This window comes from Denticeps clupeoides, chromosome 5 (assembly GCF_900700375.1).
Source record: "Denticeps clupeoides chromosome 5, fDenClu1.1, whole genome shotgun sequence".
In the NCBI taxonomy this organism is placed as follows: Eukaryota; Metazoa; Chordata; class Actinopteri; order Clupeiformes; family Denticipitidae; genus Denticeps; species Denticeps clupeoides.
Window position 1 is genome coordinate 21,926,643 of NC_041711.1, and position 25,535 is coordinate 21,952,177.

Genomic DNA, 25,535 nt, shown 5'->3' on the forward strand with positions numbered 1-25,535 from the left:
ACGTCTAACCACTCTCAGTGAAATCAGCCTTGAATATATAAGAACGAAGCAGACACACCAAGAGCAGCAGTACCGACGTCTTCAGCCAACTGAATTAACACTAAAAAAAGAGATATTGATGGAGGAGCAGGTTGTTAGGCAAATCATTGTGTTTCATTCATTGTGTTTCAATCATTCATTTCATGCCCCTTTCATCTTGAGAAAAAAAATGTTTCCTAATGGTTCTAATAAGAATGAATTAAAGCTAAATGTCCCTTTATATTCTTTCTGTGGATCGAGCTGATCAGTATAACAGAGCAAAAAGTGATTCTATATAGAACATTTTACAGAGCAAAATGCAGCCATGTGAAAAAATAAAAATCAATCTCAGGGTCAGTCTCAATCAATCCATCAATCAATCAAACAAACATTCTTGTGATCGTATTAATCAAGGTAATAGTCATTTAAAAAATTAATTACAAATTTATCACACTTTGAAAGCAATAAACTTGTGTAATGTTTGTGTGTAATGTTTCAAATGACAAAAAAGCATTTCAGGGAAAGAACCTCACACCAACTGTGAAGCACGTTGTGATTTGGGAGTGCTTTATTGCCTCAGGGACTGGGCAGCTTGCAGTCATTGATTCAACTGTGAATTCCGCATCACTCCAAAGAGTGCTAAAAGATAATGTGAAGACATCTGTCCAAGAGTTGAACTGGAGGGTGACCTTTCGTCAGGGTAACCATCCCAAGAGAAAATGGTCCAAGACAAAATAATTGGAAATGGAAATGTCCTGTCAATGACAATGATTTAAGTACCACTAAAATGGTGTGTTAGTATACATTGGGCAGTAAATGAAAGAAAAAAAACTCTCTTGCAACCAAAAGAAGGTTTGGATGAAAGAGTGGACAAAAGATTGAAAAGAATATGTATAGTTCTAATGGACCTTATCTTGCACATGGTGCTCCTCTGCATGAACCATACCCTGCTCTAGCCTCATCCATGGCTTAGCTAAGCAGAGGCTGATAATCCACACCTTGCCCGAAGCCTGTTAAAATTATATGAAGCTCAGCATTAAAAAAAATAATGAAAAAATGTCTCCTGCCTCTCCTGAATATCAACTGTCAGTCACAAGGGTTTGAGAGATGCTGAGTGACATTTAAATTGCTGGCTTGTGAATTACATTTCCTTAGGAAGGTTTGAGCAGTCCCAGCACAACCTCAGGCTCTTCGCCTCAAAAGGCTGACTGACACCTCCATGTCGCGGCAAAGCAGCGCTGTTGCTGCTGTCATTCAGCCCCGTTTCTATTCACAGATACTTCTATTAATTTGAAACACCGGTTCGGAAGGGGGGGGGGCGGGCAACGGTGGAGGAGGAAACGTTCGAGACAGAGAGCGTTCGGACGGATTCTGAGGAAGAGCTCTTGTCGATTGTGTGATACGGTGCGACAGAAGCTGCGCCCGTTTCTCCCCCACATTTCATCCCTCGCTTTTTGCGGCGAGTTCCAAAGTTTTCCTGCCGCATGTCGATATCTGCGCTGCACTCGTTTCATCGCCGCCTTCCCTCCGCTCTCTCTTTCTGATACGCGTGTACCTCTTGCTCGCTTCCACCCTCCCTCCCCAACTCCCATAGGGAATTGATAGAGGGATTAGCCTAACCTCTTTCCTCCTTTTGCGGCCTGTCTCATTTGTCTGTGAGCTCTCTCCTCGCTGGCCTTCCCACGAGGCCACTGGCCCTGTGTGTGATTACTTCTCACCCCGCGTGCTCACCCTGTCTCCACCTGCCATCCTTCCATCTGTCTCTCCCTCCCACTCTCCTCCTCTCACCTCGCCGTATTAATGCGTCCTCACACATGGCCCCTCCCCGAGCAAAGCCTCATTTTTGGCATTTAAATCAGGTGTGAAAGTAAGGGAATTTAAAAACTGTTTCTAGACTTTCTTCTTAAAGCAAGGCTGAGTATTGTGCTGTTGCATGAACGTGCAAGGTCGAATGTCTCCTATCGAGACAGACATTTAACATGTAGATTAATGACTGTTGTCATGTCACCACTGTTCATAACCTGCCATTGGGGTTAATCTGTCTGCAAAAACCAATAAAATCGGTGGATGTCAACCGGTTCGGTCAATTATAACAGTTTGCTGCTTACAAAAACAAGTCATCGGCATGCTGCAACAAGCATACTGAAAGCAGCCAACATGCTCAGCAATGTGACTGCAGACGTGAAACCAACATGACTTTATTTAGCAGAAAACTGACCAATCAATCCAATTGTACAAATAAATGTGTCATGCATAATATGTTAATGAACCAGCAATGAATGACATAGTCAAAATTTCTTTTCGTTTGACTTTGTCTACCAAATTGCGTTAGTGGGTTACTGTTCTGTGTTGAATAAGAAGGACAACTTTCTTTAATGATCTACAAAAAAATTAAATAATACAGAATCCGTTTTTTCAGTGAGGAATGGTATATTGAGAGATGAAAGTGTCCACAGTCTGTTACGTAAACCCTTTCAAACTTCAAGTCAACACAGGCTCAGAGTCTGGACTCACGCCAAAGTTGTAAGAAGACGCAATTAACAGTCAGGCGATACTGCGAGTCCTGGTGGGCCAGCGAGCCTCCAACCATATGCTGCAGTCAGGCAAGCACAAGATGCAGACACAAGCACAAACAGAAATGCACATATGCATATACACACACACACATGGACAAAGAGGTCTTCTGCCGTGTGTGTTAAGCCTTGTCAATGACTCCAAATCCACAAATTCACACACAAGTCTATGCTTATGAAATACTGTTAGGTGTTAGAGTGAGCCTCTGGGTTGTGATATAATAACATCATATTGACACAAATGGAAGGGGAAGAATTTGATTTGGAGGTCATGTAGACTATAAAACAACATCAAAGTAAAAATATACTCGATATAATCATGCCCTTGATCCTACAGCAATCGGAGGCCAGTTGTCTGTCGCTACCCGGCATGCCCTGGATGAGATTCCAGAGCTTGATCACTGAGGAATGTTGATAGCTGTGGTGTAGTGGAGCTGTGTTTATGTATAATATGTCATGACATAAATGTAAAATGTGTTCTTTCCTCAAAATTGAGTACAATTTGTTGCCTGACATTGATTGAGTAGATTCTATAGTTAGTATGGCCAAACGCTTTATTTGTGCTAGTTTGCGGTTTTTGCCTCAGCTGCCCCCAACTTCCCACCTGACTAAGCCACATTACACAGAATATCTGTGGATTAGGCCCCATCTCAGAGCTTCAGAGCTCAGATCAGCTTACCCAGGTTAAGGTGAGCCTCTCCTGCTGGGAATCTCTCCCACTTTCTCTCTCTCTCTCTCCTGGGTTGAAGTATTAGCTCTAAGATAAAGTCTCGTCAGTGCTGCCACACACACACCGGCGGAGAAAGGGCCGTCTGTCTCTGCTGAGTAAAGCAAAGCCCCCACAGGAGCCCAGTGTTAATGGAAGTGAACACGCGAGGCGTGCGTCGAGAGCGAGGCAGGAAGCCTCTGGAAGCCGGTACAAACCTGCCCTGGCACGGCGGCAGCCGCGCGGCCCAGACAGGGACGAAATGACAGGCGGAGAGACGGCGCAGCAGAGGGGAAAGAGAGAGCAGGGGGAGGGAAAAAAGTGAGAGATTTGGCAGCTCGACTTCTACCTTGGCCTGAATTCAGCACTCCTGTCATCATTTTGCTATCTATTCATGGGCATGACAATATTTGAAAATACTGTCTTTGGGAGCCAACACAGCAGCCGGCTTTCTGCGCGAGCTTCGCTCTGCACAAGGCATAAATTTGGCCTGTTGCTCTGTCATCACTCTGGGAAATGTGTCACGGAGCATACCGATTCACAAAGATAACTCAGAGCTCCATCTAAACAGGCCATTGTACAGCTAAAATGCCGCCTACAGTAGTGGCGCACCGGCGCAACTATTATAATTATTAATCGCAGCACAGAGACGCCACACAGAACAGGAAATGTGTGCGTGAGGGTGTGTATGAGAGAGACATTGAATAGCTTTTCTCCATAGAGCCACGGCAGAGGCACAGTAGAGCCAGCGCGCTACTGTGAAGTCACCTAGAAGAAGGTCTGGAGACAGGGAGGAGGTGTCGAGATAAAGAGCTCTGTGCCTGGCTGGCTCTCAGCCCTCCTCTCCCCATCCTTCTTTCCTTCTCTCTATCTGCATTGTTTTACTCAGTTTTTTCCTTTTTTTTCTTCTTTTTTTTTTTCTTTGCTCCAGCCGTATCTGCAGCTGCATTTCCCAGATGGAGCAGGAATACTTGGCACGAACAGGAGCCATTCAGTGTACGGCACAGAGTCACACTCCCATCTCATCTAATTCCGAAGCGCATCTCCCCCGTCCACGGCACCGTTCATAACACGCCGCTGTTCAGCGGGGGCCCGGCTCCCTCTTCGGTGTCGCGGTCGGGTACAGATCCAGCAGAGTGCACCGCTGCTTTTCTCCAAAATATACGAGACAGTATAAATAATAAACATAATGCCAATTTTTTTTTTTTTTTAAACTGCCATTTTATAAAGATGAAAAGAGCTTTTACTTTCCAACCAAAACATTCTGTGTATATATTTTCCCCTTCTCTTCAAGGATAAATTGAAGATTTTATTTTTCCTCCTCAAGAGCATAGACCCTGGTTCTAAAATCCCTACCGTTCACTGCGTAAAGTGGATAAAGAGAAGCATCCCTGAACTGAATTGGACACTGAGGTTTGCACTCTGCAGAGTTAGATTAATTAATAGAACTAAATCAATTCCACTATTCGACCCATTCCAACTAAGAGGCGCAGCTATTTGAAGTTTCTAAAGAAAAAGAATAACATTTCCCTACCTTACACATCTTTAATAAAATGCTCTGTTAATATTTGATAATTAAAATCAATTATTCAATAAAAATATGTCAGCTATCACGAGCACAGTGGCAGGTGAAGCTAAAGTCTTTGACATGAAGCAATCACTTATTGTAAAAAATAAACAAACAAATAATAATAATTTAAAAAAAACAAAGAGTAACAAAACAACAAAAAAAATCTATTTCTGTCTGCAAATGAAGCAGTTTCGACAGAACATGGCTTTGATGTTTCAAAACAATGTGTCTGATTATACACCCAACACTGGCGGAACTAAACAGATAAACAAGTTGTTGTTGGTTTTTTTTATATATACCTCAGAGCGCGTCCGTCAATGCTTTCATTAACACTTCCTAATTGCACATTGCAAGCACGAGTGAAGCTCAACTACAGAGGAACATTGGCAAAGAGGAGACAGGGCCTGGCAGCCATCACTGCATGTGTTTTAGTCGTTGAGGAAGAGCAGTGTCCTCCTGAGAGGAACCTGGGACAACATCTGTCGCTCTGTCCTTATCACCCCGGCCCCAGGACTCCTTCCTCTGGCTTTGGCTGTGTGCTGAGATGAAGAGGCATGGCGACCCACAGTATTAAACAAAGCCTAAGGAAGTCTCAGAGGTGGAAAGTAAATGTATTAAATGTCATTTGTTTCTGTACTTAAGTGCCATTTTCATATATCTCTACTTTAGTAAACTGCGTCCATTTGGTGACTTTCTTCTGAATATAATAGCAAATCTGATTTTCAGGTTACATTTACACACAATCAAGTTTAATCCAAGCTTTTATTAAACTTCAACAGAAACCTCCAAGGTCATGAGTTTGAACCTGGACTCTGGCTTTTTGTTTTCGGAGATTGCACGTTCTCTCCCCATGTTGGTGTGGGTTTCCTCTAGGTACTCCTGTTTCCTCCCACTTCCCAAAACCCTGTACACGCTAGGTGGATCTCTGATTGAACTCATATAAATATATTGAGGTATGATGAAATGATTGGACGATTGAATTGTACATTAATATGGTGACAAGATAAAACACTATGACCTTGGATCCAGTTCTGGTCTGAGAAGGGTGACATTCCACACGTTGTTAGCTCTGTTACAAAAGCACACTGTTAGCTCTGTTCCAGTTTGCCCTCCCTGAGAAGCGGTTCTACTTCCTGATTCCACGCTGATTTCCTTCCTGCATCTTCCCTCTATTGACTTAGCAACGCAACACAACTGTTTTAGCATTTCTCTGAGTACAGAATGGAAATGAATGTAGGGCTTACAGTGTGTGTGGCACAGAAGGGTGACTTACAGGCGGCTGCAGCATAACAATGGAAGCTTCATTGTGGAACGTGTTTACGATGTTAAAATCTAAAGCGGAGCACTGCAGTGCCAATTTCATTACTTCACTTTCCTGGTTATTGTTGTCACAGATGCTCAAATCTTCACAATGTGCGATATTGCACAGAAAACAACTTCAAACTTGTACACCACACAGGCTAGAATATGCACAGAAATAGCAGCATCATCTTGGTCATCACCCTGGTTATTAAGTGCACAGCAGTCTCTGAATCATTCACTTACACCTATTCAGAGTAACCAGATCCCCTAGTACATGTTCTCTCCACATGTACCAACAGGTGTGAGGCTTTCCGCTGCATTGCTAACTGCCGCCCCCACACGTCTCATTGTCGATAATTATTCTATCTACACTTCGGCAGTGATGATACATCTTAAAATGCACCTTAAATCACAGTACTGCCATAATTAATCAAGAAACATCATAAAGATGCTTAAGGAACTGATTTTCAAACCTGTCAAGACAGAGTTTCAGCACTGCAGACTGCGGATTCCACCCTGACTGTACTGATGACCATGGTAACCAGGCAGGGAAAGCAGGAAATGGTCTAGAGCACCGAGATGAAAGTGACCCCAGGAAAATAAGGGACAAATGAGGGACAACCTGCAAGCTATTAAATGCTGTGCATAACATTTATATAGAAGGAAACTCATCCAAATATCCCATGAGGCAAATCATCGTTAAAATTGACATCTGAAAAATAAGCTGATATGCTCAACTGCTGATTCTGCTACACATATCACACATCACACAAAATTGTAATAAATATCTCACTCTCTTGACTATGACACATGGTGGTGACAAACAAAGTCAAATAAATCTATTAATCTTCTCAAGCATGTGATCAGGTTAGATATCCACCATACAGCAAGACCCTGGTTTGTTTTGATGTACATCACACCAGATGCCCTTGAACAGCCCTGAAATGCGGTATTTGCTTCTAAGGTTCTGCATGCCTCACATCTTGACTTTATCCATTGTTTGCGATCCTAAACTGAGCAGAGCAGTGCCATCCTTTCACATATTTTTGCATTTTGGTATTGGCTTTTATTTACACTGAAAAAGACGAGTCGGAAGTTGAGCACATGTGCCTGCTCCTTCAGTCCACACAAAACATCATTAAGAGTTGTATTTTAATCACAGTAATGGCAACGCAATTAAGACTCAGACAATGGGCCACATTTGCAAAAAGTATCACCAAATTAGCACGTCCTCTGCACTCCAGAAAAGAAAGCAAGTGAACAAGAATGTGCTGCTGGGTTGTTCCTGCTACAGTTTAACAGCAAGCAACCCGTGCTTCTTTGTGTGTATTCATTTCCAACAGCCCAGAAGACATTCATGTGATGTTAGCAAACAAACCCACAGCACCAAACGTAATCTATTATGCATAAGTCTTACAGCCATTACAATTCAGTCCCTACTCACGCTACTCTTAAGACTGTAGTGGTAGAACGATCTGTTTTCTATGGACACATTTAATAACTCTCCACAATATTTTAAAGTGGCATCTTCATAATAATTACAACAATAATAGCAAACTAGAAATTTGGATATGCCTATCTTTTTGCTGCAGAAGCGGACATTCAAAGTGAAGTGATTGTCACTTGTGATACACAGCAGCACACGGTGCACACAGTGAAATGTGTCCTCTGCATTTAACCCATCACCCTGCGTGAGCAGTGGGTAGCCATGACAGGCGCCCGGGGAGCAGTGTGTGGGGACGGTGCTTTGCTCAGTGGCACCTTGGCGGATTGGGATTCGAACCGGCAACCTTCTGATTATGGGGCCGCTTCCTTAACCGCTAGGCCACCACTGCCCCCGGCTCTTGGCCACAAGACAGCCATTCCTATTAAAGTGGATGTTGTGCAATTGTCTTAAAGGACAGGGTGGCTAAGGATTTTCTAAGCGGTTGCTAGGTGGTGACATTTGAGGTATGTTGGGGCCCTGAATGAGTCAGGTGAAATTTGGTGGCATTATAACATATTAGCATGCTAATGTTAGCATACTAGCATGCTAATGATAATGTATACAACTGTCATGGGGCAGGGCAACCATGTCCCTGGGTGAAATTTTCCGTAGACCCCACTGAGACAACCCATGTCATACAATGCAAAATGCGAAGTCCTACAACTTGGCATGAAAGACTGCTCTATGCGCTCAACTGTGTCAGTGCAAATTCTGAAAAAAAACTTTGTCCCAATTTGTGGGTGAACCATAGGTTCCACTAAAGTGACCAATATGTCAAATCGTGCGAAGAGGCCAAACCTTTCGCCTGGCCTCTCTGCCGCTTCTATGCATTGCAAAGGCTTCGCGTAGCGGGTGGGTTTTCAGCCTTTTCCCAGTTTTCCATGTTTTTCTAGATTCTTGTTGGCAACACAACACATCAGATATATCAATTCGTACATTTGGCCTTGCCTCAACACAAATAAGCACTGTTCAAAGACCTGGTTTGATCAGAACAGCACCTGTTTTATCACTCATCCATCCCCCCCAAACTCTCCTTTTCCTCCACAGCACAGCTTTGTTACCTTATTAATGACCAGTGTCATTAAAAAAACTGATCATGTGACAGCGACCAAAGTGGATACCTTTTGTCTCCACCAATTTCTCTTTATAGACATTAATCCTTTTCAATCAAAATGTGTGATATATTTTTCTTTTCTAACATTAAGGAAATTCTAATGCGACCATTGACCACAAAGTTGATGCCAGTATCCTTCATTATTTCACATAAAGTCAAAGATCATAGACATTTCTAGATGTATGCTATCATAGTTAATTGTGAAAGCAGTGTGACATTTCTTCAAGATTACAATGTCACCATTGTATCTTACTAGTTTTCATTTACAATTATTAATTTTAAGGCAGTTTCTTCCTTAAATGTTGGACATTTAACAGAAACGCCATAGACCATGTCCTAACAAGAGGAACAAATGTTCAATTAAAGACTGCTTGTCTGGAGAGAACATTTATCAGATTTTTACAATATCTTACAATATATTTTCTGCACGACATAAAATCACATCAAGGGTTTATCCAAAAAATAAAATAATTAAAATAGCCAGCTACTAACAGGGACCAGACAACTCATTTCACAAAGAAAGTCCAGACAAAAGGACAAGGGATTAAGCAGACACATTGCAAACTTCTCTCGGTCTTCAACCAGGTTCAGTGGTTATAGCAGCCACCAAGAGGGGTTAAAGGGCAGCAGTGCATGGCTCACATGATGATAAAGCATCAGATGTTAAAAGAAGCAGTTGGAAAAGCTGCATCTTTGAAGGGGTGAGTATGGGGTGGTAGGTCATTTTCACCTGCCTTCGTGTACTGATGCTGTGCCAAAGCAACCATCTTTAATTTGGTGAGAAGGTAAGAAAGGTGGACAGTTATATGATCCACAACAACAACAACAAAAGTTTCATGAGAAATAAAAAAAATCTGTTTTTTCACTCTCCCTGCCCTGATCTCAGATTATTGGTCCAAAACTTTAGGAGATCAAAAGCAGATGCTGCAGAAAGGCACCAAGATGATGCCCCTGCACCACAGATCTGCTCCTGGAGACAAATATGCCAGAATCTCCCCATCCCCTGGCACTATGCTGGGCACTAATTGCCACTCTGTCTGATTCACTCTTTTACCGCTTGCCAGCGAGGCACGGGCCAGCCCGTCTCAGCGAGTGAACAGTTCACTGGGCCAAGCATAAATGCAACGTACACAATGAAACTGGCAGACCCCACTGAGACTAATTCAATAAACGGTGCCTACCACACCGCCTGTTTGTCAACACAAAGCATCCAAATGGTCCCATTGTGTCTGTCAAAGGCAACAGATGTTGAACCCAATTGTTATTCTGTTATTGTTGCAGTGTATTTTACAATGTCAGTCATGGTCACCTTAAAGATATTCTTCCTCCCAACCTGAGGCAGCGGAAGTCACAAAGGATAAAATAAAGAGCCAGTTATTAATTTCAGGTTTGATTTATACATGTAAATGACCAAATATGGACATTATTTTAATGATTAGCACACCGTGTACATCTTTATTTGATCTTTTCAGCTTTTCAGACAACCTGGACCAAACACTGGAACCAGAGAAGAGAAGACCATTCAACCTGTTGGATAACGACCAATGATATATGGGCTCCCATAAACAGGCCTTCTTATCAGTAGGCCAAGGCTCACCAAGGTGAAGCCAAAAGCAGAGGGGAAGCATGCACTTTGTCTCCATCAAACTCTAAACAGAAAGTTTAGGTTTTTATAATGCTGACCTATTGTAGAAAACAGTATCTAATCTCATGCTCAAACGAGGTAGATTAGCTTTAATGTGTGTTAAAGGTAATTCCTGCTGCCAGGCCAGAGAGCGGGGTGTTTGATATTGCACTAAAAGCTCTTAAAAGTCTGAAATTTTGCATCATCATCCCTTCTGGACAACAAGTGTAGTGTCATTATTGTGTAACGACACCCTGGAAGTAAAAAAAAAGACCCAAAAGCAGCTGTTGGTCAGTGGCATCATTATTGTGGGCTTTCACTCTTTCTTTTATCTTCTGTCTTATCTTTCTCTCTCTCTCTGGGTCTCTATGAGGAACTGAAGTGAGGTGAGTGGCGCTCAGCAGCATAACAGGGGAATTATCCATCATCTGAAACTCATCAATGATGGATGGCCAAAGTGCTTCCGTTTTCATGCTAGAGAACATAACAATCTCTCCTCTCGCCACTTAGCCCCAGAGTCCCTGAGCACAGAGCGCTTACAATCATCACCACATCTGCCTCGGTGTCCGTTCGGCCCCAGCGCTCCAGCTTCAGTCTCCTGTAACTCACGCATGCATGCCTACACCCATACACAAACAACAGAAACATGCAGTAATTAAAGGGACTGGGTGTCTATAGATGTTAACGGGTTTTTGCATACGTAACATATATTGTAAACACAACTTCATAAACCAAAATCTGTCAAATATTGATTCTTGTTAAACTGTTGTACAATTGAATACCTTAAAAATGACTTTACCTTCTGTTCAAGAAACAACTAACTAGCAAGCCCCAAATGTCTAGTTTTGTATGGTACCTAACATTAGTGAACATGTTCCATGTGCTACAGTTTATTTTATTGCCATGAAAATATGGCACATTGTGCAAAGTATTGCTCGTGACGTTTTGTCATTTGCTCTAATTCATCAACAGTGTGTTAAAGTATGAAAAAGTTAAAACATATTCCACTCTCCTCTGAAGAAGGCACAAGGATCTGCATGATTAAATTTAAATGAGTGGAGAAATTTTCACATCCACCCGAGGAAAGATAACACCTTGTTCTCAGTCAGTGTCACTGTAACACATATTGAGCGTGACACAACGTACACCCTGCCCTGTGTCCTGCCTGAAAAGTCAACTTTCAGTTTATCACTGCCTCACTTTTCACCTCTCATCCCTCACCTGCCTTTAGCAATTTACATTTAGCACTACACATTTGCGTCCTAACTCTCCTTGCCTGGTGAGGGGGTTTGAGCTGGAAGCACATTTGGCTGTGTTTCTGCAACCTTGCTTTTCACACTGGGCGTGGTGAATGTGTTAACACCTCAGCCTGTTTTACATGATCCCACTGATTTTAATAAGAAAAAAACACTACCATTACTACTCCAAATACTTTACTTTACTTTACTTTATTTAGCAGACGCTTTTATCCAAAGCGACTTACAAGAGGAAGACACCAGCAATTCTCGTTCGATTTCTATAGAATATTGAGTTTACAAACTAAGAGCCCTGATAAGGCTCAACTTGTCAGCGAGGAGCATGCTCAGAGATTGTTAGGTGCTAGACGAAGAAAAATTATAATGTATTTATACATTCTTGTATTGTTTGTGCAATGTGTACGCATGTGCGTAAGTGTTAGATTTGTCTATAATACTTTTTGAACAAGAGGGTTTTCACGTGCTTCTTAAAAGTGGTGATAGTCTCTGCTAGTCGTGTGGAGGAGGGCAGGTTGTTCCACCAGCCAGGGACAACGGAGAACAGAGATGATTGAATCGGAGACCCCGTGAAGAAGGAATTTTTAGTCTCCTTTCGTTTGCCGATCTGAGAGAGCGTGCAGGAGTGTAGCTAGGTAGTATTGTATTGATTTAGGAGGGTGCAGTTCCATTTACAGCCCTGTAGGCAAGCATCAAGGATTTGAACTCAATGCAAGCAGCTACCAGGAGCCAGTGGAAAGAGGTAAGAAGAGGATACTACTACTAGAGGATACTAATCCTACTAGGGGATACTAATACTACAACTAGCATGACTACAACTACCACTACTACCACCACTACCATTATTAATTCTATTAGTGGTTGGCAGTGGTTGACCTAGCAGGTAAGGAAACAAACTTGTAATCAGTTGCCCTCAGGAGGTGGGTTAAATGCAGAGACCATCACACTCAGCGCTGTGCCTAATCACTTTCACCAATACTTTAATTACCACCTCTACTACTATTACTACCACCACAACCACTACTACTACTACTACTAGTACAACAAACAGTACTACCACCACTACTACTACTATCAACACTTGTCAGGGCCAAGGACATAAAGTGCATGAGCAGGACCCCTTGGGAATAGAAAAGTAACAGGAACGTGATGGGCAGCAAGACATAGACACTTGGGAAGTGATGAATGGTGGATATAGAACACAGTGTAATAGCAGTGTTCAGGGTTACTGTGGGGTATGCAGGGCACAAGGGAGACGGTAGAAGGTAGAAGGTAGAGTAGTCAGAAGCCATGGGTTAGCAAAATTGATGGCAATTGGATCATAGGGCGAGGTAGACAAATAATCCCTGAACAGGCGGTTGGTTGGAAACATCACTTTTAAAACAAGAGACAGGCAATCAAGAAGAATAGTCAAGAAATTTGGGAAATTTAATGTGAGGTTCGGTCAGGCAAGAAAAACATCTTGCAACAAAAGAGTATTAACAACGATGAGCTCACATGAAACAAAATGGCCGCCAAATTTTTATAATCCATGCCAACCCCAGCTGCTTCTCTTTCCAGATTGGCAGCCCCATGGGAGACACAACTACTTCAACTACAACTACTATTACTACCACCACTACTACTATCATTACTAATACTGTAATATGGGAAATCCCAGGTCCATGGCATTTTGTGCTTTTGTCTTTTGTGAACGTCCTCCACCTGAATCTTTGTCAAGCTGCGTCCTCCCCAAAACAAGAAGTGTCAAATGCCAGCAAATGGCTTGAGATGTCATGACGAGAAAGACAAGGCAGAGACATCAAAGGACAAATCCTGATTGCTCTGTGGGAACTTTTTAGGAGTCAAATGTCAAAATTTAGGAGTCAAAATTTTCTCTTGTGGGCTGAGGTCTCTTCTTACTTCCCGCTCCACCGGGAGCCGGGGGGGGTTCCCCCCAACCCCATCTTTCTCTCCCTGTTTCTCCTGGGCTAGGCTGCTGGCCCTCTCCTCCTCTATCCCTTTCTCCTTTCTTTTATTTTTGTTTTTTCTGTAACATTGGTACCTTTTTTACATACAATATTTACATGTAACTACAGTATTAATCTACTGGTGTTAATAAACTAGAAACCGTTCATTCTTGTCGTTTCTATTGTGCCATGCCTCTTTCATGCCAGGTAACATCAGATGCGTGTGTTTAAATACAGTGCTTGTGCAGTCTATTTTTTACAATGCTACTACCAATGCTACTATTACTACTACCAGCACCAATGCCAATACTACTACTAGCAGTACCACGACCACTACAACTGCCACCAGTACCACCACCACTAAAACTACCAGTACTACTGCTTTCACCACTACTACTACTACCACCATCACCACTACTGCTACTAGTAGTACTACCACTATCACCACTACTACATTTACTACTACTACCACCACTACTACTACTATTGCTACTACAACCACCACAACTCTACTACTACCACCAGTACCACTACCACCACCACTACCACCAAAACCACTGAACACTTAAACCATCCCTAAAATAAGGGCTCGAAAAATGTAAAAGGTCCTTCTTAAAAACCTCAACCACTGCCCCATGAAGAAACAACAAAAAGCAACAACAAATCAACACTTACTGCCAGTAAATAAGAAAAGAAAAAGAGGGGAACAGTTGGATAATGTTTAACCTCGTGTCTACTGCAATATCGTTCTGATTTCAATAGGCTTTAATTATAAGTGTAATTAAGATCCTGATAATGGGGTTAATTAGTTAATTTTGCCACAAGGCTGAATCTCTCCGCTTGGTAACTCATAGTGTTTAATTAAGCTTAGCATAAATTGTGCTTCCTTCTCAAACTAGATAGGAGTTGTGATAATGCCATAGAACGTTCAGCACATCCAGCGCGGCTGGGGTTTGTCTGGGAGAACACAGTTCTCCATCCAGAAGGCTGGCCTCATTAGAGAAATCACCGGGTTCAGTGCATCAGTGCAGCAGAAATGCTTCAGATCTTAGATTTTTTTTAATCCGTCAAATGCACTGCGACTATCAAAGGGGAACAAGCCGTCCTTGATAAAAGAAATGGTTAGTGGCAAGAAACGCTGGCTTTTTTTTCCTTGAGCATTTCCAGCTGAAGAACAAACCATGCCGGCGTCTTCCCCACAAACAGCTGCTGATGTAACCAACATCTCCTCCCAGAAAGAACCAAATGATTCACCTCCTGCAGAAACTCTGCATGTGTGTGTGTGTGCATGTGTATATGACACCTCATCATCTGTTCACATCCTTCTCGTTTTCTTCTCCATCTCTAATTCATCTGTTCAACACGTGCACAGTTGGTTTGTTCATCACTCATTCATGTTGTGCCCTGCCGCTTGTCAGTGCTAGCAGCCATGCAAAGTTAACACGGAGGACCTCCCCTGTGCCACAATTAATTTCGGCACCTCAAGACAAGAAACATGCCTGACTGACAGAATCTGTTTTTGTTTCAAATCCCTATCCATCACTCATCCATCCATCCATTCATCCATCTACAGCACAAAGTGCTTCACAGTTGTTTTCACAGGGGCAAATCTGTTCTTTTATGTAATTTTCATTACTTCTCCTATAGATGTTGCTCTCTGTAAAAGCATGAAGAATTCAATTTGAAATTGCTTATGTACTGCATTCCGATCAGATGGGCGATGCTGAATTGTTGGAATGTACTCAAGGTATGCCTCCACAAACAGAAAAGATGCTTGAAAAGGGCTTCTATCGTTTGATGCATCACTTCTGAGATATGGCCCACACTCAGCCAGGCAAAAAGTTATCTGAAGAAAACAAATATATATATATATGTGTGTGTGTCTATAAGCAAACGGATATTGAGATGTGGCTCATAATCATGTCCATCCACCAAACCACATGTTATTGCACTTAAATTCTCTTCTGTGGGTCTCACAGTCCCCTGTGATGGTCTAGTTCAAAGACTACTTAAGCCTAGCATGTTTAATCTTTAATGACCCATGGCAGACCACAAACCAGAGGTATTAAAATGTATATCAATAAATAAACAGCTTCGGGGCCCTGACAAATTTACAGCGTCATGCACAGGCATTTGATGCACACAAATCTGATTATTTTAAATAATGAATACCTCCTAATTATACCCCACAGTTATTAGATTATAAATTCAAGTGTTGTATTTGCTGCACAGCAACTAGTGGATTAATGTGCCTAATTATTACTGCACTTGCTGAAATTGCAAAGCGTTTTGCATATCATAAAGTAATAGCATAGAGATTACTACCTTAGCAACACACAATTTCATGTTTATATGCAAACTCATAAGAAAACAAATACTTTAAACAGATTAAACTGATGTCATTAACAGTAGGTCAATGAAGATTTTGAAATAACAAAAACATGATAAATAACAAAATTATAAACAAAGAGACTACAGTGTGAAGTAGTATGGTTATTACTTTGTATACATGATAATACTGATAAGTATTATTATTTGTCTTAATATATAATATTTGGTCTTTTTTTAGTTTTTTTACATTAATCTCTTTTGAACCTTAGTGAAAACAATCCAATAACAAGTTGTGTTTCTGGTATTCCTTTGTGCAACGGATGCTGTTACAGCTGGATACGTCAGGATTCCTCTGAGGGAGCATTTGTGAAGGTTACGTTTGAAGCCCACCTCTCACAGGAGAGCAAGTAGTAGCTATCAGCCCTCAGTGCCATGAGTATGCACCAAAGCCCTAAAGAAAGTGACAGGGATCCATGTGTTCTAGACAGCTCAATTTGGCTATTTATAAAAAATGTTAGACAGTTCCCAGTTACAATAAAATTGCAGTCTTGCTTGACACCTACCAGACAAACTGCAGTGACCATGGTTAAGTAGGTTCTACCCACAATTCTCTGTTCACCCTCAGTCAGTGATTTGCATGCGATCTGTTTAATCTGATTCATCAACCAAATTAGTAAATCTGTACTTAATCCTGGGTTTAACCTATCTGTATTTCTTAATCCCACAATTCTACTCTTAGCCTATAATCAGTAAATGAACTGAAGACTGTCAGTAATCCCTACACTGTCAGATAAACTCATGAAATTGTATATAAAGGGGTGAAAACTGGATAGTTGTTTTACAAAATTGATATTCTAATTTTAAATCTTCACACTTTTCACCGTCCAATTTTAAACTTCCATACTCATTTTACAGGCAGAATTGGGGTTTAATGGAATTAACCCTGCTGAATTACTGACCATCACTAAACAACTGCTGGATCATTTTACATTTTTTTAAATACAGTGTTACATACACTTATGCATACATATATTATTACAGCCACGTTGGTTTGAGTGCAGATTTGTAGACCTCTAACTCTGTGTCTTTTTAAACTTGTCCTATTAAATAATTATGCCTTCTGGTGAACTGAGTTGACACCTACCAACTTTAAACTAATCTTCAAAGGAGTCTGGCACTATTTAACTTCAGAGTCGTAAACTTTCCAGTGGTACTTTGACAGTAAAACCTCAATGAGATGGACCTTTTGATATGCTTAATTATTTTGAAAGATGAAAGTGGATTCTATATTAGAATCCACCCCCCCAACCCCACCCCAGCAAGACATGATCAATGTGTTGCCATCAAACCCGGAACGGACAATCTAATATTAAGGGTTGGATTTTACGGTAAGCTTTTCATCTGGATCAATCAAAGTAAAGTTAATTTATAGCCTGTGCTCAAAACATGTTATGAAATCAATCAGCCAACAGGAGAGGGAAAAAACACTTCATTTCAGATGCAGGTAATGGTGCATGTAACCAAACTCAATCTCGAATGGACGGTTCTGAGTTAATCACATCTGCAGTTTAGAAAAGAATGAGGAGGCGAGTCTTGGGATTTTATTCGTCTGCACTATGTTACAAATTGAACAAACTGAAGCAAATGGACCTGTGATTAGTTATTTTAGAGTTTATTGGAATACCAATCACCTGGTAAAAAGTGAACATATTTATAATTATGCTTATACAAAACAATCACTTGGATAATTTAGATCAATGTTGATGGAGCGGACAATAAACTATCAAATAATGTAACACATCCTCAGAATGAAGCTATGTATTTCAGCTCAATTTAATCCTGGGTTTAAACATTATAGAAGGGATGTGGAAACACCAAAGTCATTTCACTCCTAATCAAAAAGAAATAATTAAATATCGATTATTTCAGTTAATTGGCTCTAACATCTGATCATCCTATGAGATATAAGTTAATGAGTGACTAATGTTTAAAGGGCTGATTGAGAACTTGATATACTATATGTGCGGTGTATTGCAAATAAACAAATTTTCTCTAAATCCAGCCTGAATAATTTCTGCTACTCAGTGAATCAAATCAGAACGATTTAACATTCATTTTCTTACCGACTGAGTAGTTTTTGGCTTTCATAGCAAGTGCTGTAGGCAATTAGGTCATGAATGGAATATTAGAACAGCCAAATGGATTTTTCACACATAAATTTAATATTGATCTTTAGTTAAATAAGCAGAGATCAACATTTGCATTTCTGTCTTATAGTTATGATGCTGTTGACATAATTGAGATTGTTATTTGAGATGTCCTGCATTTGGCCTTGACCCTTGGACCACTGTTCTCCAGAATCAATATTGAATGTTATTTTACAACAATTAGGAAAAATCTATGTATAATCTGGCTCTTATGGTTGCTAGGCAACATTATTTATACAGAATTCAGAGCAGAGTCAGGTGTTTATCCAATTGCATAAAACAGCATGAGCAAAAATGAAACTGTTCAACATGCCGTCTAAGAGTTTCATAGCCTAAGTTCTAATGTCTTCAGTGATATAGTAAAAGAGTCAATAAGCACTGCACCCCTGACTACGTACCACTTCAGTCCCATTGAAACAACCAACTGCTATAATGAAATCTCACGCAAACTGCCTTCAGAATTATTTAATAATTCATGAAGTAAAACAATGTGTATGTGTACTTCTTGTTCTATTGACGAGTTAAAACTGCACTAAGTACAGAATGCAACAGGTTTTCATAAGTGTACATCTAACATCTGTGTTTTACAGGCTGGAAAAAAGAGAGAAGAAGTATTAGACAAAACAAATTAAAAGCGCTTGAGGCACACAAACCAAAAAGCAGATGGGAAATAGAGGTTGAGGATGGCACATAAAGAAGGAAATTATTTTCATGTCACCGTGACACAAATGTAAGCACAGAAGGAGGACCACACACTGAAGTGAGGGCAGAACTGCAGCTCCCATTATTTTTTGCAGCGAGGCCAGTAATCTTACTCATTTGCTGCCATTTTGTTTGCTGTTGTCATGACGACGCACAGTAGGTAGCGGATGGCAACCATGGAGTGGTGCTAATGGATGGCTGTGGTCAGTGTGGGTAGAGGAAACTTTCAGATCCTCCACTGTTAAAGAGCTTTTGCACCGTTGTTGTAGACGTTTGAAAACTGGTCAATTGTTGTGAGTAATTGCTGTAATTAAGCTGCATTAGCCATTAAAATAAATACGAGAACAGAGAAAAAATTATAGTTTGAAGAAATCCTTTCACAAACCTACACCACCTTGCACACCAGACTCCAAAATGGTAACCTTGGGTAACAGAGCTGAATCTCCAGGTCACATCTTGGTTGTGATGACGTTTGGTGAAAGTGGGTCAGAGATGAGTCCCATCGGAAATAAAAAGTTAACATCTCAGCGCAAGGGGATTCATCAGGGAAATCATAACTAAATACAGCAGGCAGACCTCCGAATATAGTAGAGAGAAGAGACCAGGACTGATCCAACTTTTACAGCCTGGGGCCTGAGTCCAAAGAGGATCCATATGGTCTGATGGCACACAAACTCTACATGAATAATATTTTCTTAAGACTTGAAGGAAATCAGCAAATAATATTAATATTGGAAATATAGCCTATCACTATTTAGACAGAACTCGCCAAAAAGGGCAGCTACTTGGTGTTCCAGACACACCGCAAGTGGTGATGTGGCAGAGGGACATCAGCCAAAATTAGTTTAATCTCAATTGTTACAGGGATTTTGAACTGAGGGAAGGGGTACACTGATCCTGAGAGGGATAAAAGGCTCACCAGAGCTGGGGTCGGAGTTTCCGTCCGCTTCGGTCCTCTTGTCGGGGGAGGCCTGTTCATAGAACTCTTCCTGTGCCTGCACCAGAGGGAGAGGGTGTGATGAGAGGAGGGTGCCACTGCCCACAGGCTCGTGGTCGCCAAGGCCACTGTCACTGCAGCTTTCCTGGGAACCGTCAGGAAGGTGAAACGTGACGCGCCGCTGCGACTAGAAACCAAGAGCACAGAAAAAGAGCCTCATGGTTAGTGCTCTCGTTCTCTCTAGATCTCATTCTGTCCCCGCTAAAACGTCTTTCTGCAGTCAGTATTTCACCTTTTGATGGCCAATTCAATAAAAATCAATCAAGTCAAATCCAATTATGACCACAGACAAAGAGTGATTGGATTTTTTGTCCAGAATAAATCACAGACACATTTGGGAGGTGAAGGTAAAAATGTTATAATTATTCTGAAAGAAAGGCAAAAGGAGGATTGGTAAAAAAAAAAAAGATGGCCAAACAGACAAAAATAATTCTGTCATTTTTGAGGCAGAAAACAGCAAATACAGTCACGTTTCACAGCACATCTGTTGCACTACAAAAGCGCAGATCACAACATAACATACAATGCTTAAACACAATTTATAAGTGAGAATATGTTCAGTCTGATAATCCAGAAACCAGTTTTTGTAAGTCCACAGTTACCACAATGTTATACTGACAAGCACCGGACCGTATGACATATCGGTTACACTAAAATTTTGGACCCACTTATTCTATGGAGGACACAGAGACTGTGATGGACACTATCCTGATGAATCTTCTAATAGAAAATATATTCAAATTTGACAAAAGACACATTCAAATGTTTAATGAATTCAAGAATCATTCTACATTCATAACAACATTGAACACTATTTCCATCATCATAACCAGGTTCATGATATGATCATTAACCCATGTTACAGAAAATTATTTAATTTAAACAAATGAAAATGGCTAATGAGCTGAAAACATGCAGTGTAAAGCACTACAGCACACAGTCGCTTGGGTCATCTAACCAGGGGTAGTAGAAAATGACAAGGGAGAGAGAGAAAAGCAAATTCAGACTGAGAGCTGGTGTCACCTGCTGGGCTATGGGCACATTGGCCTCAAACTTAGAGCAGTTTTTGTTTAGGATTATTTACTAAAAACTGAAGTGAAAGAGCAATAATAAAAGATTAGTAAAGAGTATATTAAAGATTGGATCACTAAATGAAAAGGTATACCATATTGATATCATACTGTACAGTGGATTGTTTCTTAAGGCTGCATATCTTCTCTCAAAGTGCTTTGTGGCACAGGAAGCAGTTAGTGCAATTGCTAGTGTTTTTGTTGGCCATACCAGGACAGTGTCCATTCCTGCCATCATTAGCGTCCCTCATTGGGCTGCCACTCACTGGCACAGAGCGCGGCACTTAACATGCCATGTGCTCACACTGGGCACTGGCAACTCACACGGCACTGAGCATCCGGATCGCACCTTCCAAAGGTCTGTTTCCTTTCCATGCCGAGTGCACACCTTTACCCACAGCTTAAACCAGGGTCCAATTTGACTTTGAGCACAGATACACCCACAGACATTCACTGGCCCTCGCAGACATGGGCATCAACACAAGCCGTTCCTTTGTTCCGCACTTCTTCTTAAAACTACATCAGCTCCTCTACCGATTTTCCATCATCTCTTCCTAATTCCGAACACATTCTGTGAGATTCAAATGACATTTTCCCAAGCATTTCATAAGACCACAAATGAGCTTTCAGCTAACCTTTTAGATGTGCGCTTTTTGCCGTCTACAGTGACAGGCTGAGACACTACACAGTAATTATTGGCAAAAGCAAAGGTCATCCAATTTCTGTGCCATGCAAATGACCTCATTATATAATTTAGAGCATTTCAGAAAGCAAGTGACATTCAATTAGAAGCTAAAAAAGGCAGAAGAGGGAACCTCCAGTCAGTGGCACTGTAGGGCCAAGCACCCTAAATAAAATAAGACAAACAACAACCACTTCTGTTTGCAAATCATGCCATGCACTTGTCAGGAAACACACATTCATTGTTTTTATCGTTTGTTGTACAAGGCTGTTTAAAGATTTGGGAATCCTTTTCTTGCTTCTATCATTGGAATCTATTGTTGGGGAGCAATGCTATAAACACAGAAATTCAACACTTAAATAATTTTGTTAGGACACATTTGATAGAACATTGCCTAGGAACATATCAGCAAACATTAAAGGGCAGGAGTGATCAGGTGTCTGGACCCTGTGCTCAACATGACTTGATGTCACCACTGTAATGTGTCATTTTTCCGTTCAGGCTGGCGGAGATAAACTGCCAAGCCAATTACCCTGTTCAGTGGAGTACATATTTAACTTTAGAGAAGTATGGGGCAGGTCACTCGCTCCTGACAAGTCATCAATAGGAGTTTGCCACCTTCACCCGTCTGCCCCTGTCTGATATACGCCCTCATAAAGATCTGATTCGATTTGAGTAAGTCGAACATTGTCATTTTTATTTAACACATCCGACATATTTCTGTAGCATAAAAACTGTCAGGCCTGCTGCAGACAAATAAATAGAAAGGCGTTGCAGTGTGTTTTCTGAAAAGTCCACAATGTAATTCAGGCCTATGTCCTCCAACATCTATGTCCTACAACCCAGAACAGAAAAAGATACCTTTAAACCAGTTTAAACAAACCAAAGATGGGTTTACAGTAACACTATCAGAAGAGTAGCTAGGAGGCCTTCTAATCTGTGCATGTGAGTGTGTGTGTGTGTGTGTGTGTGTGTGTGTCTGTCCAGCAGTCACTCATGCAAGTATTAGCATAAGACCGGCTTAAACTCTCCTCGCTGCCAATTTCGCCGCGATCATGGCTTATCATGCTTGTCACCACTCATTAGCAGCTTGTTTTCATATTGTAACGCACCAAATGAGCTCCTGCCTCCACTAATGCCAAGCCAACACAGCCGTGCTGCCGCCGCCGATGTTTGCCCCAGTCAAAGTACACAATATCAGTGTCAGCAAAGTTTACTGCTCAAAGACACAACTTGCTCACTTTCATCAGGAGAAGCACAAAATATGGCATGGAGACATGTTTACTGGCCCATCCCTGGTTCTGAATTAACACACTTTAATTGTGGATCTGGACAAGTCTTCTCAGATCAGGCTTAGTTGGACTTAAGAGCTCTTTCCATCCAAAATCTCATTTAACCTGGACTTCTGCTCAGCAAAAAATTGGAGCTGCAAGCGAGTCAGGACCAGAAATAAATGACGACTAAGCACTTCGCATTAACCCAAGTCAAATTACTTAATGCTATTTTAAAGTTCCTCCAAAAATCATCAGCTCCATGGCTCGGTTTGTTGGAAACTTAACGGTAATGAAATTGACTGTCAGTGCAGAGTAGGCCGTTAAAGTGGCCAATCAGCGTTCTGGTCCTGGGGGCTTGTTCTTATTTTTTATTTTTTTACCTCAGGCTTATGCTCCTGCCACATGCATCATATTAACCATCACATGAATCTAATTATGGGGATGCAGGAAACATAGAGAGGTGGAGAGGCTGCACATTAAATGCCTACAGGATTTCACTTTGGCCTTGCCCAATGATGGAAAAAGCTCTCAGTAACTGCGGACCCCTACCACCCTCCTGTTCATCCATGGTCAACCTTTAAGGAAAGGAAAGAGAATTCAGTGAAAGTGAAGTATGAAACACTGCAGCACACAACAAAATGTGTTTTTCACCCATCACCCTTGGTGAGCAGTGGGCAGCCACAACAGGCACCCGGGGAGCAGTGTGTGGGGACCAGCAGCCTTCTGATTATGGGGCCGCTTCCTTACCCGTTAGGCCACCACTGCCCCAATCTGTGAAGTTCTCAAAGATGTTTAATAGGGCAACCTGATGATAGCATAAACATTTCAAACGCTACAAATACATACCATTATTCTACCATCTATATACACACATGCCATATCACCTGCAAGTACATTCAAAAAGTCTATAGGTCTGATGCTACTCTTAACCTCTCAGACACACATAGAATGAGTGTCAGGAGTAGGCCATCTCAGGAATTCATGGTTATTGGCCATGGTTTTCTTCTGTTGGAGGAAATCTATATTCCAACACCACCAGCACCACAGCAAATGTCCAGGAAACTCTCTCACACCCTCACTGCCAAAAATGATAATGTCCAACTCACACAGCTTCACATGGAGCGTGTCTGCATATGGCGGGAAGTCAAACGGGCGAATTCAAAATGAGAAAAACAGAGGCGGGGAGGGCGGAAGAATGAAAGGAGCAGTGTCACACGACGAAGAAGGGGACAGAGAGCGGGGAAGTGTGGAGGGAAGGAAGACAGACGGAGCAGGCAGCGAGGTGGAACACTGCAGAAAATGACACCACTGTGGGCAGAATGCTGATGATGGACGGACGGTCAGTCCATAATTCACCGGGTCTGAGTGACATGTTGCAGTGGCAGGCGCTCGCCAGCCATGGTGGCAAAGTGAGGGGCATCAAAGCTGCTGCCGTAGCAACCAGCGGTTCACCTCAATAAAATAGAACCGCTCATTTCAAATGAAAAGCATTTGAGAGATAAAGACTCTCTCTCTCTCTCTCTCTCTCTCTCTAACAAAAACACAGAGTCAGAAACTGCTTTTGTAGGGCACTATATACAGTACTTGAGCAATTTCTAGGCATACACTCACACACATACACAAACATTCAAATATACAGAAGAACAAAAAAAAGGGATGTGTTCACACATTGTGCAGTTGAAGCATGCAGTACCACTCATATATGCATCAAGTTAGTATCATACATACCCATAACCCACGCACACAGAATCTGCACATATATATCGTTTTGTGTGTGTGTCTTTTTTGTTTTAAAAAGGGACTGAGAAGAGAGAGTCTCTCAAAGGCCTTCTGCCCTCTGTTGGACATAAAGGAGAATGGCACCTCTGCAAAATCCCTTCAAGTTCAATTCTTTCTGATCTTCATGCCACCTTATGTTACAATTTCTGTAATGCTCTCTCTCACTCTCACTCTCACCTCTCTGTGAATAGTTGGAGAAAGCCATCTTATATGACTGGAGGTCCATAAAAGTCCCATACAGAGCACATTTTCACTTCTGCTAATCATCATTAGCAGAAAAGATTTGCATGACTGCACCAATGTGAATGAGAACAGCAGATAATAAGAGAACTGTTACTGGGTCCATCCAGGCCCATCCAGTCTTCTTCCTGGCATTAACATTTTATTTGCCTTCAAATCAAGTTATGCTGTAAAGACTAGACACAGGACACGTCCTGCTGTTGACATAACATTAGGCTGTCCCCTGATGCACAGGGGTGTACTTAAAGCGCACTCAACAGCCAGCATCACTGCCGGTAATGCCCACGCTCACACACACATACAGAAGTGGATAGGGCAAAGCAGACCCAGGTTCCCTGAGCAGAAGTAAAATGCAGAAAGGGGGGGAATAATGCATGAACTTTGTTGCCCTGCCCGTCACACTGTTTCTCATCATGAAATCAAAAACACGCCGGCCGCGCCCCGCCACAGCATCTGCATCCCAAAGCTCCAGTGACATCAGCCAAGCCCAGCAAAGCAAATGTCGCACTGGTGTTCCTCAGGATATCCAGGGCTGCAGTACAAGGGCTGAGCTGAGCTGCACTCAGAGGAGATTCAGAGTTGGTGGAGCTTCAGTACACAAGTACAGCATTTGTACCATGATCAAAAGGCAAGACACGTGCCACCCATGCTGCAAGCC

At 41.7% G+C, this 25,535-nt stretch overlaps 1 protein-coding gene across 6 annotated transcripts in view; it reads right to left on the reverse strand.

Moving 5' to 3' along the window:
* pcdh9 (protocadherin 9) overlaps window positions 1-25,535 on the reverse strand; it is a 175,078-nt gene that overhangs the window by 49,703 nt on the left and 99,840 nt on the right. For 2 of the 6 annotated variants that reach the window (XM_028979371.1, XM_028979369.1), the window contains one exon: window positions 19,755-19,830. The exons of 2 other annotated variants lie outside the window; for them this stretch is intronic. In XM_028979371.1, the coding sequence (XP_028835204.1) occupies window positions 19,755-19,830 (76 nt within the window). Of the gene's footprint in view, window positions 1-19,754; window positions 19,960-25,535 lie in introns of all 6 variants that reach the window. 2 more of the 6 variants (XM_028979368.1, XM_028979367.1) reach the window with 1 other exon arrangement.